The sequence below is a fragment of the Vespa mandarinia genome, chromosome 10, assembly GCF_050613455.1.
Source record: "Vespa mandarinia isolate Hongniang chromosome 10, ASM5061345v1, whole genome shotgun sequence".
In the NCBI taxonomy this organism is placed as follows: Eukaryota; Metazoa; Arthropoda; class Insecta; order Hymenoptera; family Vespidae; genus Vespa; species Vespa mandarinia.
The window spans coordinates 6,223,733-6,240,382 of NC_140819.1; the positions used below are offsets into that span (position 1 = coordinate 6,223,733).

General features: G+C 29.1%; 4 protein-coding genes across 7 annotated transcripts; 2 read left to right on the forward strand and 2 right to left on the reverse strand.

Moving 5' to 3' along the window:
• Positions 1 to 76: 76 nt before the first annotated feature.
• LOC118445566 (uncharacterized) lies at positions 77 to 3,927 on the reverse strand. 3 transcript variants are annotated; one of them, XM_085659834.1, is made up of 4 exons: positions 1,623 to 3,927; positions 1,486 to 1,537; positions 1,191 to 1,394; positions 77 to 914 (listed from the first exon to the last, which is right to left on the reverse strand). In XM_085659834.1, exons 1-3 carry the CDS (start codon positions 3,497 to 3,499, stop codon positions 1,191 to 1,193), a joined length of 2,133 nt encoding a protein of 710 aa, XP_085515960.1. In that variant the 5' UTR covers positions 3,500 to 3,927; the 3' UTR covers positions 77 to 914. The 3 variants fall into 3 exon arrangements, with proteins under 3 accessions (XP_085515960.1, XP_035731133.1, XP_085515959.1); XM_035875240.2 differs by having other exon boundaries at positions 77 to 1,005; XM_085659833.1 differs by having other exon boundaries at positions 77 to 1,394.
• Positions 3,928 to 4,118: 191 nt separating this feature from the next.
• Positions 4,119 to 11,721, forward strand: LOC118445567 (RCC1-like G exchanging factor-like protein). 2 transcript variants are annotated; one of them, XM_085659835.1, is made up of 9 exons: positions 4,119 to 4,493; positions 4,625 to 4,885; positions 4,974 to 5,259; positions 5,356 to 5,528; positions 5,610 to 5,771; positions 5,858 to 5,985; positions 6,059 to 6,190; positions 6,259 to 6,338; positions 11,597 to 11,721. In XM_085659835.1, the coding sequence occupies exons 1-8, from the start codon at positions 4,400 to 4,402 to the stop codon at positions 6,334 to 6,336; spliced, it is 1,314 nt and encodes a 437-aa protein (XP_085515961.1). In that variant the 5' UTR covers positions 4,119 to 4,399; the 3' UTR covers positions 6,337 to 6,338; positions 11,597 to 11,721. The 2 variants fall into 2 exon arrangements, with proteins under 2 accessions (XP_085515961.1, XP_035731134.1); XM_035875241.2 differs by lacking the exon at positions 11,597 to 11,721 and having other exon boundaries at positions 6,259 to 6,483.
• LOC118445507 (uncharacterized) lies at positions 6,704 to 10,899 on the reverse strand. Its single transcript, XM_035875096.2, has 16 exons — positions 10,825 to 10,899; positions 10,588 to 10,667; positions 10,287 to 10,482; positions 9,966 to 10,131; positions 9,652 to 9,827; positions 9,426 to 9,581; positions 9,181 to 9,338; positions 8,750 to 9,087; positions 8,514 to 8,625; positions 8,292 to 8,421; positions 8,083 to 8,222; positions 7,793 to 7,993; positions 7,547 to 7,696; positions 7,285 to 7,439; positions 6,951 to 7,170; positions 6,704 to 6,873 (listed from the first exon to the last, which is right to left on the reverse strand). The coding sequence occupies exons 2-16, from the start codon at positions 10,634 to 10,636 to the stop codon at positions 6,719 to 6,721; spliced, it is 2,502 nt and encodes an 833-aa protein (XP_035730989.1). The 5' UTR covers positions 10,637 to 10,667; positions 10,825 to 10,899; the 3' UTR covers positions 6,704 to 6,718.
• LOC118445508 (uncharacterized) lies at positions 11,023 to 15,015 on the forward strand. Its single transcript, XM_035875098.2, has 15 exons — positions 11,023 to 11,153; positions 11,308 to 11,496; positions 11,597 to 11,783; positions 11,862 to 12,127; positions 12,188 to 12,358; positions 12,479 to 12,613; positions 12,706 to 12,873; positions 12,953 to 13,131; positions 13,212 to 13,438; positions 13,535 to 13,677; positions 13,789 to 13,989; positions 14,065 to 14,190; positions 14,257 to 14,405; positions 14,480 to 14,684; positions 14,849 to 15,015. The coding sequence occupies exons 2-15, from the start codon at positions 11,460 to 11,462 to the stop codon at positions 14,986 to 14,988; spliced, it is 2,334 nt and encodes a 777-aa protein (XP_035730991.1). The 5' UTR covers positions 11,023 to 11,153; positions 11,308 to 11,459; the 3' UTR covers positions 14,989 to 15,015.
• The last annotated feature ends 1,635 nt before the right edge of the window (positions 15,016 to 16,650 follow it).

Sequence of the window (16,650 nt, forward strand, 5' to 3'; positions counted from 1 at the left end):
AAGTAACCTGTATTTTCAAAGAAGTATTATCACATTCTATAGGCTATGTATAATATATTAACATTACATTTACTTAAATCGTGTAATATAAATCTTTTGGCTCGTTATCACGTATTATTCTTTTCATTTTTTTTCTTTATTTTTTTCTTTTTTTTTTCTTTTTTTCTTTTTTTGGCTTTTTACGACAAAAGCATGTTTGAAGACTTTTAAGAAATTCTAATGATCATACAATGAAAAAATTTTTTTATTAGGCTCATATAAGATGTAACATAAAATGACAGAAAATTGCGAGTTTTCAGATGCACACCATAAGAGTTTCTTGGACACTTGTTTGTTGTTAAATATAATACATATCAGTTTAAAAACGAGACTATGACACGAGTATCGAAATATAAACTATGCGATTTGACATCCATGATACTAAAATTTAAAATGTGTCGTGCCAAGATTTACCTTATAAAATGCAATGTAAAAATCATTAGATAACTAAAATATGTAATAGGAACAATACTTTCAAATGCTTTTTGGCATTATAATCTTTAAGAAAATACAGAACGGTACACTACAAGATCCTCAAGTGTGATGTAAACCAAATGAAAATTTTATTTTATTGACATAATTTCAGCTTTAATCGACGTAATTTTTTAATTTCGATATTTAAATCTTAACAATAATCCAAACCACTCAAAATTTAGTTTCTTTTTAAACTATTACATTGACTGTGTTAATGACTTGATCATCCAAATTAGCCAAATATTAAAATAATATTAAGGATGTCTAGCTGCCTATTTCGTATCGTTAAATATCTTCTTTTAACACGTTCAAAATCTTCAATTCTATCGTAAAACAATATCAACTCTGGTTATGTATGCTGTTTAGTCCTGGCATGCATTCATATACGTCTTTGCTTGTGTCTAGGATCGCAACAATGTTTTTCCAAAACGGTTGACCATTTTGAAAGAAAAATTCAATGTACAGTTTTAAATATATTTCCTAATCAATAAACTGAAATAGTAAAAAATAATCTATTATCTTTAATTTACTTAAAAAAAAAGACTAATGCTAATATGTATAATATAATAAATCTCATTATTTATAAATTTCTAAAAATCGTAAAGTTATATACAATAATTATATTATCCATTATGTTCCTGACAAAGTATTGATAGAAACTTATGTACAATGGTTACCTATTGACCACTTCCTGAACTGTTCTGGGGTAATTTTGCAGTTGTTTGACTTAATTGAGCCAATGTTTCTGGAGTAGCATGTGCTTTTAAGATTGAATTTTCAGCTTCCAATTGATTAATACGGTCCATAAGTTCTGCTATTTTTTCTTTTAATACCTCAACTTCTTCTCGTACGGCAAACATCAAATGACTCTTTACCAGATCCTATAAACATTACAGTATTATCGTCATTAGTTTATTTATTTATAAGAATTACATATATTTTCATTTCTTTTCAATTAAGAAAATTACTTACCATAGCTTGTTCAATTTTATTATCAATCGCTACTGCACTTGTTCCCGACACACTGTAACAAATTTTAATAATAAATTACAAGATACATTTAATGTATAATTAATAAAAAATATATGAAAATAAATAAGTATACAAACCTTTCATTATCTTCAAGGGTATGATGTTCATCGCTTCCTTGTGTAACTTCAGTTAATGATTCCAAGAGAGTAGCATCAGCCGATTGTGTCGCAGTAGTAGTAACAATGCCTGAAATAGAGTCCTGCTCTGGATCAGGTTGATGAAATGCTATAGTCCCTTGCTGCATTCCTGCCACAACATTTTGACAAGCAGCTGGCACTTGAGCCATTTGCACTTGAGTATTGCTACCAGAGGATTGTGTTTGCATCTGTGCCGCTGGTATAACTTGAGGCTGTACTGGCGGTCCTGGTGCATGAATAGTCGAGGAAGATTGTTGTGTACCTGTTTGAGGAACTTTATGTATACTTTGAATGCCCTGCATTCCTTGAACGGCAGTTAGTGGCTCGGAAATCTGAGTCATTGGTTTCTGTGTTTGCAATGGCTGTTGAGGTTGTTGCTGTTGTTGTTGTTGTGGAGGGTGTTGTGTTTGTTGTTGCTGCTGCTGTTGCTGTTGTTGCTGCTGCGGCGGATGTTGTGATTGTTGTGGCTGTTGCTGCTGTTGCGGTGGATGTTGAGTAACAAGTATATTTGGAGCTTGAGAAGTTGGAACAGAAGTTTGCTGCACTGATGAAGGACAAACAGTTTGACCGGGTAAAGATTGATTTTGCGTGCTCACTCCCAAATATGGATCTTCTTTAGAATGAGTCATATTTTGTTGAGGGGGAACACTATTACTACTAGTTTGAGTTATAATAGGTATAGAACCTTGAGGCATACTCTGAGGTTGTCCCAAATTATTTGGATGTGTGGGTTGTAAATTAGATGGCAACGTAGATCCCTGTCCTTGCGGTTGAGAAGCTAGCTGTTGCGCGGATGACTGAAAATATTGAGGAATTTGCGAAGGTGGTTGAACTTTTGCTTGCGTCTGAACTTGCGTGGGATTATGTTGTACAGTAGGGGGAATTGAACTGTTTACTGCATAATTTGCACTTGTAACTGTAGGATTGTTCGGTACACCAATTGATGAATGCACATCAGGATGAGAGGGGACTGTTCCATTGGCGTCAAGACTAATGCTCTTATCGTCAGATACGACAGATTGTTTAGATGCATCTGGGATTACAATTCCACTGTCTGTTATTCCATAAGATATGCACACCTCATTTGGATCTGATACTTTTGGAGTACCAATAGCTGTTGGTTGATTCACTGACGTATGATCCAAATAATCCATGCAGGTCCATCTACCTCTCTTGAATGGCTCTGTACTTTCGATTTTGACTACTTTAAAACGTTCATTTCTCCCATGTGAATGTACCTCTCGCAAATCAGCATCTTGCTTAGCATTACTCGATAGTAAATTAATAATATTGTTGTCTGTGACAGATGTAATGTCTAAAGTGTTGATATTGCTATCGTTGACCGAATTGTTGACACTATTTCCTTCTGAGGGTACAATGGCCAGTCCATATTGTGAACTGGTAGGAATCACCGGAGCAGTACTGAGAGCAGCATTACTGGTGTTGAAAAATACGTCCTCTTTAGAGAAAGTATCTTCCGAATAACTAGGCGTCTCGATATCGATGTCGGTAATACGCGAATGTTCCACAGAATTATCTTCTGTGTGGGATTCATCCAAATCGTCATTTGAGTCTTCGCCGGCATCGTTGCTCATACGACAACCGACTGTAACGCTTGTAATTTGAAAAGACGACGTCTTTTTTCGACACTGATTACTACTGGTCACGTTGCTTGAAGTGGTCAAGCTAACCGGCTGGTGTAGTTTGTCTGGCTCTCCTAACCGAATTGTCTCCGTAGTTGTACGATGCACTGGGTTAGATATCTTTCTACTACCATCCGACAGTTTATGCGATTTCCTGTGTACATTATCTGCCATTATTATAGGAACTTAGCATTCGAGAGCCACGATCTTTGCACTCGTTCTCCTCTCGCATGTTAAAACCGACATTGCTGCATGCCGGTGCCCGTTCGCTTCGATGACCAGTCGCGTAATCCGCGATCTTCACCGACGAACCTCAGGCAAAGCCGCCCCAACTCTCGGCAAATGTACGAAATAAAATCATATTCTGAGATTGGCAAGGTGTTGACAGTTCACCATTTCATCAATTTCACGGGAATGGAGTTCGTTCGCTCGAGTACCGTCCACTCGAAACGAAACTCGCACTGGGCAATACGAACTCTTTATTCCTTCACGGACAATTACAAGCCATTTAGTGTCATTCGTTTACATTACTATCTCAATGCAATTTTCATTGTCCACATCCTTCCTATTCTATTATAGTAAGTGAGCAGTTTAAAAATGGCTGCCAATTCACTCATAGAATTGCCACGAATTATATCTAGAGTATCTACGAACGTGTTCGTCAGCAAAAGTCTATTTCCATTAATGCGATCTAATCCCAAATCCACAATGACTTAACCTTCCAATTGCTGAGCAAAAATTTGGTATTTCCGGAAAATGGTGGACCGATCGTAAGGCGCCAAATTCCAACATTTATGTTCACGTATACGTGTATCTTCCTCACTCTATCCCTAGAAAAATTTTGAATTCTAGTCGATCATTGCTTTATTCAAAAAATATTCTATATTCAATATTTAATATTTAACATCTTTTTTATATATGGTTAGCTTTAATTTTTTTATGAGTAGTTAACCTAATTGAAATTTTGGACTAAAATTCTCGTAAATATGAATTCCCAGAATGAGATCTACTAGGGATGTATAGCGTATATATAATATTTATTTCTCAGATTTGTATTTTTTTGTAATTAAAATTATGTTGAGAGTAATCAATGGACTTAAAAAAATCAATAAAAATATAGAATTAGGACAATCAAAAAGAAGAAAAATAAAACCTGACGTGTTACCTGGTAATAACCTTAAAATGTTATTATTTTTACTCCCATGAACGTTTAAAAATGTTATATAGTATTTATTTTAGACTCATCTTCTAATTATATAAAAAAGATTTAAAATAAATTTTGTTATAACTTTATTACAGTATTTAAATATCCCATCAGTAAGGCAGGTGATCGCAGAGTATATGTCTGGGGTCTTGCAGAACATGGAGCTTTAGGCACCATTGAAAAAACATTGTTCAAACAAGGCATAGCTTATCTTCCAATGCCAAGACGTTTAACATTTGCAGAAAAACATAAAGTAATAGATGTTGCATGCGGTTATGGTTTTACAGCTTTTGCAATAAGTTCCTCAGATAAAAATATCATTTATGGTAGCGGAATAAACACAGATTCCCAACTTGGTAATCAAATATTATATTAAATAATAAATGCTAGTAAAATTGATATATTATTTAAGATCTTTATTTCAAATTATGTTTCATTATTTAGGTTTACAAGAAGCGAATAAAATTTCTTTAAATGTAGTAACTTCTCCAAGGCCAATAAATCTACCACTTAAAAATTCTACAGCTGACGTTATAAGTATAGCAGCTGGAAGGGCGCATTTATTAATATTAACAAATGAAGGAGTTTTTACATTAGGCAACAATGGATATGGTCAATGCGGTAGACCAATTATAATAAATGAAAATTATAGTAATAGTAATGTAGTTCATCATATATCTAGTATAAAAGGAAATCGTATAACTAGTGTAACAGCTGGCCAAGATCATAGGTATAAAGCAAATAGTTATCATTGAGATTATCTACTTACATGTTCATGCATATAAAAATTTATTAACATTGCTTATTAATATACATTATATCGTAGCATACTTTTAACAGAATCTGGTGAAGTGTATACATTTGGTTGGGGTGCTGATGGACAAACTGGCTTGGCACATTATCAAAATGAACATCAACCAAGTTTGGTTAAAGGGGATTTAGCAGGGCAACATATAATAAAAGTTGCTTGTGTTGCAGATTGTGTATTAGCTCTTAGTGGTATATATTGATAATCAATATTTATGCTAAGGTTCATTCAGAGAATATATCTATGATAACATTTTTAATTTTAAATATTAGATAAAGGGAAAGTTTTTGGATGGGGAAATTCAGAATATGGGCAATTATTAATGGACAGTGATAATTATCAAATAAACATTGCCACAGAACTGAATATACCTAAAGAAGTAGGATATATTGTTGACATTGCTGCAGGAGGTTGTTTTTGTATGATACTAAATTGTAAGAATAAAACATAATATTAACTAGGGAAAAAAAGAACAATAGAAAAATTTTTATTCATAATAATTGTATATTGTATTTTTCAGCTTCAGGAGAGGTTTATGTATGGGGATATGGTATTCTTGGACTTGGACCACAAGTACAGAGAGTTTTAAAACCCACACTAATTCCATCCACATTATTTGGTAATAATGCGTATTCACGTAATACTAAGGTAAAATTAAAGTTATTTAACATAGATTTGTGTACGTATCTATTTAATATAATGCAATCATTTTTATTCTTAGGTTACAAATGTATATTGTGGAATAAGTCATCTAGCAGCAGTAACAAATACAGGAGATCTATATATGTGGGGATGTAATAAATTTGGATCCTTAGGATTAGGCCATCATAATGATCAATTTTTTCCTTTCAAGGTAAGATGTGTATTTTGTACTGTAATTCTTCATACAGTTTGTATTCATTTCTTGTAATTTTATTTAAGGTGTCCATAGGAGCTCAAGTAAAAAAAGTTGCCTGTGGAATCGACCATACAGTAACACTTTGCAAGCCCTTCATTTAAAGGTACATTACACTTTTTTTTATTAAGTAATTGATTTATTTCTGGTATAAAATCTTCATAAAATTTCTTAAATATCTGTACATATGTAATACAAACTTCTAATATAATTTGTTGAATATGAAATGAATATAAAAAAATGAACAATTACTCGTCTCATGCTTAATGAAATAATAAGAAATAATCTCTTATTATTTGAAGGAAAATTTAGTTAAAATATTTTAATTCGTTATATTTATTATCTATTAATTAATATGAGTTTTTAAAAGATGTTTAATAATAAATAAAATTTTTGTAATTTAATTTATAATGATTTTTTAGAAAATTATTAATTTGTAGTTTCATGTTTTGATCATGGATTATCTTTATAATAAAATAACTGTTCTTAATAAGATCTATTATTTGATAAAAGACAATATATTACTACTATCATTAAAACAATAGGATTGATTGCTATATTATTTACATTACTTGTGCATACTAAATTTTCGTATGAAATAGTATACTTTATCATATGTGGGTATCTACACTTGTTTTTATCTGCAATATAAAAAGAAATAGTTATTTAATTGTTCTCTAATATTTTCACATAATACATAGTCATTATATTCATGTACCTGTGCATTGATATGATGTATCAGAAGAATTAGCAGTTACAGATAAATATAATGGTTGACATTCATGAATAAAAGTAACATCACCACAAGAAATTGAAATACTATGTTCATTATTGTTTATTGACATGCAAGAAGCAGCTTGATTAGCTTCTGTTGCATTAACATGTAATAGATTTCTTGATGTGCATACTCTTAAAGGTCCCCATCCAGATCCTAGAATCTACAAAATACATTATTATTAAAATTGTACATGTAAATCTTTTAAGATTATTTAATTTATATATATATATATATAATATATTAAATATATATATATATTTAATAGGTTAAATACCTTTATTATAGCTGTAGTTTCATGAGAAAAGAAATAATTAGGATGAAGTCTATAAAAATTAATTTTATGTGGTTGAATATAATCCACAAATGAATTTGAAGATCCAAGTGGGACATAATTTGCACCACATTGTGTATTAATTAATCTTTTGGGAACTGCAATTTTTTTGTCAATTAATGTTTTTATATCATGCTTATTACAACATTTATTTATTTCATAATATTTTATGAATATTATATGTTGTATTTCATTTTTATCTTACTTTGTTTTATTCTTGAAATCAATTTATCAAGCGGTGCCAAAGTATCTCTAGTATCTCCCAACCCTACTGAGAACAAATCTGTTGCAGAATTTTCTACTATATTTATCCATGTATCTTTTGATCCATAAGTTAAAATAAGGACAGTAGTATCTACAAGAACACATTTACAAATTAATAAATAAGAAAAAAGATTAAAGAGTATATAACAAAATATATTGAGAAATATGTATAGAAGTTTTTGGTAACCTGGAATTTCTTCACGCATATATTTAAGTTGTTCTATACAATATTCTTTGTCAGATTGAAATAACTGTGCATTATATGGCATTATTAATACCATATTTGATGGTTTTCCTCCTATACCTTCACTACGCTCTCTATTCAGTTTATCGTACTCTAAAGTTCTTAACATTTTAATTGACTTAGATAGATTTAAACCTCTAGTAACTGTAAATAATTATTTTGATTTATTATTTCAGTTCTAGATGATGTAAATAACAAAGATCAAGTTTATCTAGTTTATCTAGTAAACATACCATTAGTATAATGAGATGAATTAAAATTGTAGAAATTTAAAATAGTATTAGTACTATTAATCATTGTATTTCCATCATATCCATTAAGTATAGTAAAATTGCTATTGTACTGATTAATGTCAATTTTGTCTAATATATATCTGCAAGAAAAACAAAGATATGTAAATAGGCATTTAACAAATTATTTCATTGCTTTTTTTTTAACTTACGCGAGTATAGGTTGTAAAAATTCAAAAGGCCAATTTGTATCAAGAATAATAGTTAAGTCCACAGAGACTGTAGTCTGATCAAATAAACGATCTGTTTCTTGACATTCCAGATCTTGGTTCATTGATGAAGCTATAAAAGATAAATAGAAATTTCTTAAAAATTAAGTATATTGATCATGTGTATATGTATAATGAGATGAAACAAGTTTATGTAATACTAACGTATATACGTTGATAATATATTTGCAGCATTAACAGCAAATTTTTCTATAATAGGTGCTTGCAGGGTTGCTCTTGCTAAATTTTCACTTAACACTAAAGATGCTCTATATGCCTATAATAAGAATAGTTTGTTAAATCATTTTAATATATTATTTTAATTTAATACGAAATATATATATATATATATATATATATATATATATTATAATTAAAAAAAATTATATTAATTAATTTACCTGTGCACACAATGTAGAATTAGGTGCAACATATCGAAACAAGGATCTACGATTACATGCTCGAATTGTAGAATTAAATAAGCCTGGAGCACTATAATACATATCCACAATTTGTGAAAGACGTAAGCTTGGTATTTTTGAATACCACGATTGAATTTCATTAGCAAGAATTAATCCATCTATATCTCCTCTAATCTCAGCAGTCGTAAATTGAAGCTTTTCGAATCCATTTAGAAAATACCAACGTGGCATTGCAGTAGAATTCCAATTTCCATTTACTCCTATTTGTAATGTTTCTCCTCTAGGACCTTGTATAAGTGCAACTTCAGCTAAATCGCCTGTATAAATTTAATATTATTTTTCTTTCATATATGTAAATATAAATGTTGTATATAATTATCAAATTAATCCAAAATTATTTTAATATCTACCAGCTAATGTAGCTATCCATTTATTATCTAAAGTTATATCAGATGAATATGTAGTTTGTAGCATTTCATTTTTCAATACATCTCGAAGTATAATATTTTCTGGCTGTACTCCTGCAGCTATACCAGCAAGAAGTGGACCACCAGAAATTGATCCCCAACTATGAAATTATTAATCATGTGTATATAGAAAAAAAAAAATTATAAAGGACAATTAATTTTATTTATTTAAATAAAGTTTTACTTACGGAGTTTTAATTACTCCATTCTCTACGGGACATTTACTTAATACTGGTAGAGAAAATATTCTTCCTCTGTCAGGATGATTTGGTGGCAATTCTGGATACAATGAATTAGGATCTATTGCATTTTCTGTTGAGTCTTTCTTATTTGTCATTGTTTCTCTATATGATAATCAAAATTCTTATTAGAACATATCTCAATGAAATAAAAACATTTAAATTATATATTTACATTTCTTCAGGAGATAAAGTTTCAACGTCTTTAACATTAATTTTTGAATTATCAGTTTCATTTCTGTTAATACTTCTAATGTTTCTGTATGGACTGTTTGCAAATCTACAAACAGTTCCTTCGTCACCTCTTTCCAAAATGTTCACACTACTTGACAACATAAAATGTAGTGTGCACTGAAATAAATAATCTCTATCATATTATTTAATCATATATAAGTTACAAATGATTTATAAAGAAAATATCATATGTATATTTATGATTATGATAAATATCATATGACTAATAAAAATTTCAATCAATGAAAATCTTACCCTTTCGATATCACTAATGCTATTATTAGGAAATAAAATAGCATTTCCTTGTATAAAACGAAGTGTTTTTGCATGACGAAAAAATTCATGGCCAGTTGGTGCAAAAGGTGATATACCATCTTGTGATATTACAGATGGGTTTTGACGTATACCATCTTGACGAAAACTACATATTGATAATATTTAAATATCAATAGGTATATCTCATGTTATTTTAAAAATATTATAAACAGTTATAAGTAAACTTGTTAGTAGAATCAAGAGAAATATTAAATATGTATTATCAATGATGAATTTTGTTGACAACATGTGCATTTTTACCGGTGTAATATTGCAACAGACAAACTCCTGAGATCCATGTTTAATCCTTCTGAATTTTCAATTTTTTGCAGTATTGCAATAAATGTGTTTATCGTATGGGGTAATCTATTATCCCTTTCTAAAAGATATTTATTTTCATAACATTCACGAAGAGAAGGTGGTAGAGTACGCACAGCATTTTCTTGCGCATGGATGCCTAAAAAGTGACATTATCAATGCTATTTTTGAGATTTATCAGTATATGCAATGTATACTTATAAAGAATTAGAAAAATGAAAATTTTAAATCAATTACTATTTACCTAGATTGTAGACAAAACCCATGATAAGTAAATAAAATATCTTCATCATTTTTATAATAACACAATAAAACACAATAGATCTGTAAGCATATAATATGTATACTAATTGTAAAAGTTATAATTTATATTAAATGATAAGTAACTAGTTATATTAAATTATAAAATAAAATTTAAGCTTTTAATCAAATTTTTAATGTTCTACTTTTAAAATGTTTTTAATAATTTTTTACAACTTACATTTAATTATAACAACTATTTTTTTAATTGTTACACAAAATCTATTATCTTTGCTATTCTTCTTTAGAAGGTACTACACCTCCTTTTTTACACACGTAGAAATATCTACTATCACTATCTAAAGATAAGATATGGAATATTGTGAGTAACATGTCCCCTTCTTATTATATAGGTCATACTTACGTGAATAAGACTAATTTTTAGTGATAAAAAAACAAAAAACATTTGTTTTCACTCAAAAATCGTTTAATACATTAAAAAAGAAATGTTTTGACTATAACATATGTTATATGAGATATTTATAACATAAATCTTTTTTTTTCTATCTTGTAAGTATTATTTATCTATAAACAATATTACAGATTCTAATAAATAATTCATTTTTATTAATATTTTATTAACATTTTATTAACATTTCATTATATACTTATTTCATTGACTTTATAAGTAATTAAAAAATGTAAATAATATGATTTTTTGCAGAGATATCATATTTATATATCTATCTTATCAAGATTAAAAATAAAGCATTATCTTACTCTATCTTTCTAAAATATAGTGATTCATTGTGGAGTACGTACAGTATTACAACATGTGTGAGATACTTTTTCAGTGATATAGTGAATTGTTCTAAAATGTTAGTGTACAAAATTTGGTTTCTTTTATGCTTCAGTATGTACTATACATTTATATTTTTTTTTTATAGAAAATTGTAAATATAATATCTTTATATTGAAAAGGTATAACCTTAGGATTATTTTGCATTTTGTAGGATATTATGTTATATACTCTCAAGTAACTATACCAGAGACACTTAAAGAATGCTACATAAATCGTACTAAAAATGAAATGTTATTGCCCTTAAATTTACGTACATTCATTGACATTTTACGAAAAGCTGAAACAGAAACATTTACTACTATGGATATTAGAACATTCTCATCATCGTTGCTACATAGGTACAAGAATACACTTAATTTTAATTAGTAATAACTTCATAAAATGTCAAGTAAACAACGTTACTAATTATATATTAGATTTAAATTTGATGGGGTTGAATACATTGAAGGCTTGCATGAAACTGAAGGAATATTGCCATTTATTGCAAGTGGAACACAACGGACAAAAAATAGAATAATAGAAGAATTAGTTCCAGGCGATGCAGATGCCTTTCCTTCTAAAATACTCTCACAGATAGAACGATGCACTCTTCATTTTGCCATCTCAAATACTGTAAACGAATATAAATCTAAAAATACAAACAGTATGTGCCAAGAAATCGGGAATCGAGAAAAATTAACTGGTAATATCTTATTAATGCAATTAAATTTAAAATTGTCATTTTATAAAATAATTTTCATAGGAAGAACAATATCAATTAATGCAATAGACTGTCCAAGAGAATATGGAGTTATCCTTACTCCATATGGTACAATAGCTCCTGGAGCTGTTATAGGAGCAATAGCTGCGAGTTTACAACATCAAAATGTTATTTTGAATCAATTACTTGCATCACCAGCTGTAACTTTTACAAGTATATCATTAAAATATTATTTTTTGTAAGATAATATTTAAAAAAAAAGAAACTTGCATATAAATCTCTATTATTATTCATATCTTATTATTATCTTAATTTTAATTATAATCATTAAAGATGTAAATTACAATGAAGATCAGATTGATCTTATTATACCAAAAGACCAATTGATCAATGAAAGATCAATGTGGCAGCAATCTATAAATACATCACAAATGTCAATTGATAATGTATGGCTTACTACAATTGCTGGTAAGAGATATTTATATATTATAATGATAATAATAAATTGTTATACGAAACATAAAAAGATTTAAAACATAAAATTAAAATTCGTATTTAAGGTGATTTAGGTGAAATGGCAATTTATCAAGGGCCTTTAGTAGAAGAAAGAATGACATTAGGAGTAACTGGCTTTTGGAATAGTACTATATATCCTAACATTTATTATCTTACAAAAAATCCTGATAGCTATGATGCAACACGAGCTGAAATAGTTGGTGACATTGATGGTAAACTGGCTATAATAAAATAAACTATTATTAGATCGTAATTTTCTATAAATTATATAAATTATGTATATTTTTTTAGGTTTAATACTTGCACATAATTTACAAACATGGATTGATAATTTTAATAGTCTTCGTCTTAGTCAAATTTTTGACATGTATTATTCTGATCAAGGCATTAATTTTGATTCAAATATTAAAGCTTGTAATCGAAAACTAGCTTTTACACAAGTTACATCAAAAACTATTTTAAGAGAACAAGTACGTTCAAAATTAAATTATTAATTATTACTGGGTATTATAATATGAAAAAAAAAAATCACGAACATTTTATATTATAGACACATGCAGTATCATATTTATTAGCATATCGTAATAGCGTAGCATATATATCCGATGAGGCATTAAAACGACTGATTAACTATGCTGTTGATATATTTACAAATTATACAGAAAAACACTTACTTACAGAATCACATTGTTATAATAAAAATATTCAATTACAAGCAGAGGTAATAATTGTTTTTGATGGTGCATGGACCCCGGATTATACAAAGGATTTTATTTCGTAAGTATACACAAATGTATTTATACGTAATTAAAAAAAAAAAAAAAAAAAAAATTTTAAATATAAATAATTTTTTGTCTTTTAATACTTTTTCAGAGTTCTATTAGAAGATTTAGATGTATCAATATATGGTTCTAAAATGGGTATATTACATGGTTCAACAGGAAATTGGTTACTTAACGTCACCAATAGTCCATCATTTGCATATGAAACTATATACAATTTTACAAAAGTATCATGTAAATTTTTATAATTTATTTATAAGATATTATAAATTAATTAAGAACTATATTTTTTACAAGTTAATTAAAAATTATATTTTTTAATATTATTTAAAGAATTATTTTCAGGGCCCAGTCAATTAAATTACACCAAAACACTTCAAACAATATTTACTTATTTAAATATTACATTGCAAGAAAATCAGAAAAATCATGTAATTGGTAATTTAGGACAAGTCATAATCTTACTAGTTCCATTAGCATATATGACCGATACAGAAATTAGATCAGCTCTAATGTTATTACAGCAAATCAAATTATATTACCCAGGTAAATTGTCTTTGGTGTTATTCTAATTTGTAGCATTAATACGCTAATGTTGATGTATTTTTTTTATATACACAGATGTACATTTCTTATATTATACATCAGAGTATAATGCATATTTATTCCAATCTTTTATAATATCAAAAGAAGATCATTTAATAAAAACTTTGCAAATTGATGATATTATTGAATATTTTAATACAGGTATATATAATTATAGTCATATTAACACCTATGATGTAATAAATATTCATATTAATGTATTTTTAGTATCTTGGCTATTAAGGCCTTTACCAAATATAAATACAAATACTGAAAATTATAAAAATCAAATGGAAAATTATGTAGCTCCATCACAATCCATTTTATATAAATTACATTCACACTGGAGAAAAAATACAAGAAAAACAGCTGTTACAGTATGTATATTTATTTTTCTTTTTTTTGATATATCTATATAATTCTTTAATGAATTAATTTGATTATATTTTAGTTTCATAATGTTGGGTATGGTGAAATCAAAGTATGCTCTTGGAATCAGGTTAATGATGTAGAAAAAAAATATAATGAATATTGTAAAGATGCAAGTGGACATAAAGATATTATATTGACAGATTATACTTTCTGTCCTGAAAATAAACTTTGTCCTGATATATACTATCGTGTACAGAATGTAACTTCTTTACGTAAATGCACAGGTATGTAATAAATGAATAATTCAATTATTTATTAATAAATTATGTAATAAATTAATAATTTAATTTCTATTTTATAGAAAGTCTTAACCAATTAATATACGAGTATTAAATGTAAACATTGTATTTTCAATGGTTAAGAAAACTACACATATTTTTGATTTCAGAATTAGAATGTAAAACACCTGATCACGTGCGATATATCGTCAGAATAGAAAATACATATTATAGGAGTGGTGCAAACAGAGATATAATAACCACAATACTTTCGACATGGATTTTTCCTTTATTTATAATTTTTAAATAATACATTGTATTAAAATTGTCAACCACTTTTCGTTCCTATCATATATTATTTCAATGACGGTTATGGTTGTTCACTAACTTTTGTTCGAAGCGTGTTTAACATCAGCGACAGGTATGGACAAAATATGAACTGTGAATAGAGGAATGGAACGCTGTCCCCACCAAGCGTCTATCGTATCGGTGTATAAGCTTGGTTGGTTATTCTCCTTTAAAGCATGTATAACTATTGCTTTCGTGCGGGTTCAAACGATTTAGTAAGTAAATTCACACTTTTCAGTTTCGCATATGCATATCCTTCTTTGATGATAGCGTGCGTTTCGCAGTGATCCATGTTAGGTACGACTTCGGTACGTAGTTGTTTAACGATAGAGCATAAGGAATAATAAACATAATTACACATATAATAATTAATATATTTATTTGCGTGTAAAAGATTACAGACAATGTAAAGTGTTATACAATTAATCTTTAGTTAGAATATGCAGCCATTCGCTCGGTAGTACTTGCGTTAAAAGATTTACAATTAGATATTGCAAGTAATACCGACCCAGGTCTCACTACGTGGAAGTTGCTGCATGTGGAGACCCACGGGCTGACGGTGACTCTACTCTAAAGTCCGCGTTCCACGATACCGATCCGCGATACCTTTCCGCTTCAATGCATTGGCTTCTTAACTAACAGGGTATGCGTAGCTTAGCTACAACACACCTCTTACAGATAGCTCCACCAATTGCACCGTCCGCTTCAGACATAACGGATTATTAAGCACATTCGAATTCGTGCTTTCCGAATTTCGAACAATCAAAGCGCACTCCTTAGAAATACTAATCGCGTCGCGACACTCACGTGTGTGTTATAATTACGTAGATTCTACTGTTAAGCCGAAATTCGCGAAGTACCCCCATCGAAATTTTGAAGAAATCAAACGAAGTCCACGGTAGGACCTTTAATCGCGCCCGAACACCCACGCGAGTGTTAGAAAAACGATGACTCTACTCTACAATTCGCGTTTTCGATTCGAACAATCAAACGAAGTTTAATCGCGCCCGAGAACACCAACGCCTGTGCCCGCCGACACGCGCGCTAATGTTCTTCCTATCCTTCCCGTATTCGCGCGTAGAAATCGATGATGAATCCTGCCATGCGATGTACCATCCGGTCGCAGATGAACCTATCCCTCGATGACCTATCCTGGAAAAGAAAAAGCTAAAGAGAAAATGAAAAAACAAATAAATATATAAAACAGAAAATAATATATATACACATATATAAAATACAAGTAGAAAATATATATAAATAGATAAGAGACCTAGAAAAAGAAACGAAAAGAGAAGCAGCATGCACCAACCCATGGTTCCTACCATAAGTTAATAAAACATAAGTAATAGAAATATATTAAAAACATAATTAATGACATAATCAAAAATATAATCAAAAACATAATTAAAACCATAAACACATAATTAAACACATAATAAAATACATAATTAGAAAGAAACAACATAAACAAATATTAGGAATACATAATTAAAAGGAAATAACACAATAATAACATAATTGAAAACATAATTCAAAAAGAAAAATATGAGAAAGAAAAGAGAGCACCAGAAAGAGAAGAATAGAGAGCCCCAAAAAGATAAGAATAGAGAGCCCTAAAAAGATA

What these genes read in the sequence shown, in the direction of transcription:
- LOC118445566 (XM_085659834.1), bottom strand. Translation starts at nt 3,499, where the DNA reads ATGGCAGATAATGTACACAGGAAATCGCATAAACTGTCGGATGGTAGT. An exon ending in ACCCTTGAAGATAATGAAAG is followed by an intron (nt 1,538 to 1,622) that starts GTTTGTATACTT and finishes AATTTGTTACAG; the next exon opens with TGTGTCGGGAACAAGTGCAG. An exon ending in ATAAAATTGAACAAGCTATG is followed by an intron (nt 1,395 to 1,485) that starts GTAAGTAATTTT and finishes TAATGTTTATAG; the next exon opens with GATCTGGTAAAGAGTCATTT.
- LOC118445567 (XM_085659835.1), top strand. Translation starts at nt 4,400, where the DNA reads ATGTTGAGAGTAATCAATGGACTTAAAAAAATCAATAAAAATATAGAA. An exon ending in CGTATTCACGTAATACTAAG is followed by an intron (nt 5,986 to 6,058) that starts GTAAAATTAAAG and finishes TTTTATTCTTAG; the next exon opens with GTTACAAATGTATATTGTGG. An exon ending in ATCAATTTTTTCCTTTCAAG is followed by an intron (nt 6,191 to 6,258) that starts GTAAGATGTGTA and finishes ATTTTATTTAAG; the next exon opens with GTGTCCATAGGAGCTCAAGT.
- LOC118445507 (XM_035875096.2), bottom strand. Translation starts at nt 10,636, where the DNA reads ATGATGAAGATATTTTATTTACTTATCATGGGTTTTGTCTACAATCTA. An exon ending in ACTTTATCTCCTGAAGAAAT is followed by an intron (nt 9,582 to 9,651) that starts GTAAATATATAA and finishes ATTATCATATAG; the next exon opens with AGAAACAATGACAAATAAGA. An exon ending in GATTTCAAGAATAAAACAAA is followed by an intron (nt 7,440 to 7,546) that starts GTAAGATAAAAA and finishes AAAAAATTGCAG; the next exon opens with TTCCCAAAAGATTAATTAAT.
- LOC118445508 (XM_035875098.2), top strand. Translation starts at nt 11,460, where the DNA reads ATGTTAGTGTACAAAATTTGGTTTCTTTTATGCTTCA. An exon ending in AATAGTTGGTGACATTGATG is followed by an intron (nt 12,874 to 12,952) that starts GTAAACTGGCTA and finishes ATATTTTTTTAG; the next exon opens with GTTTAATACTTGCACATAAT. An exon ending in TATACAAAGGATTTTATTTC is followed by an intron (nt 13,439 to 13,534) that starts GTAAGTATACAC and finishes ATACTTTTTCAG; the next exon opens with AGTTCTATTAGAAGATTTAG.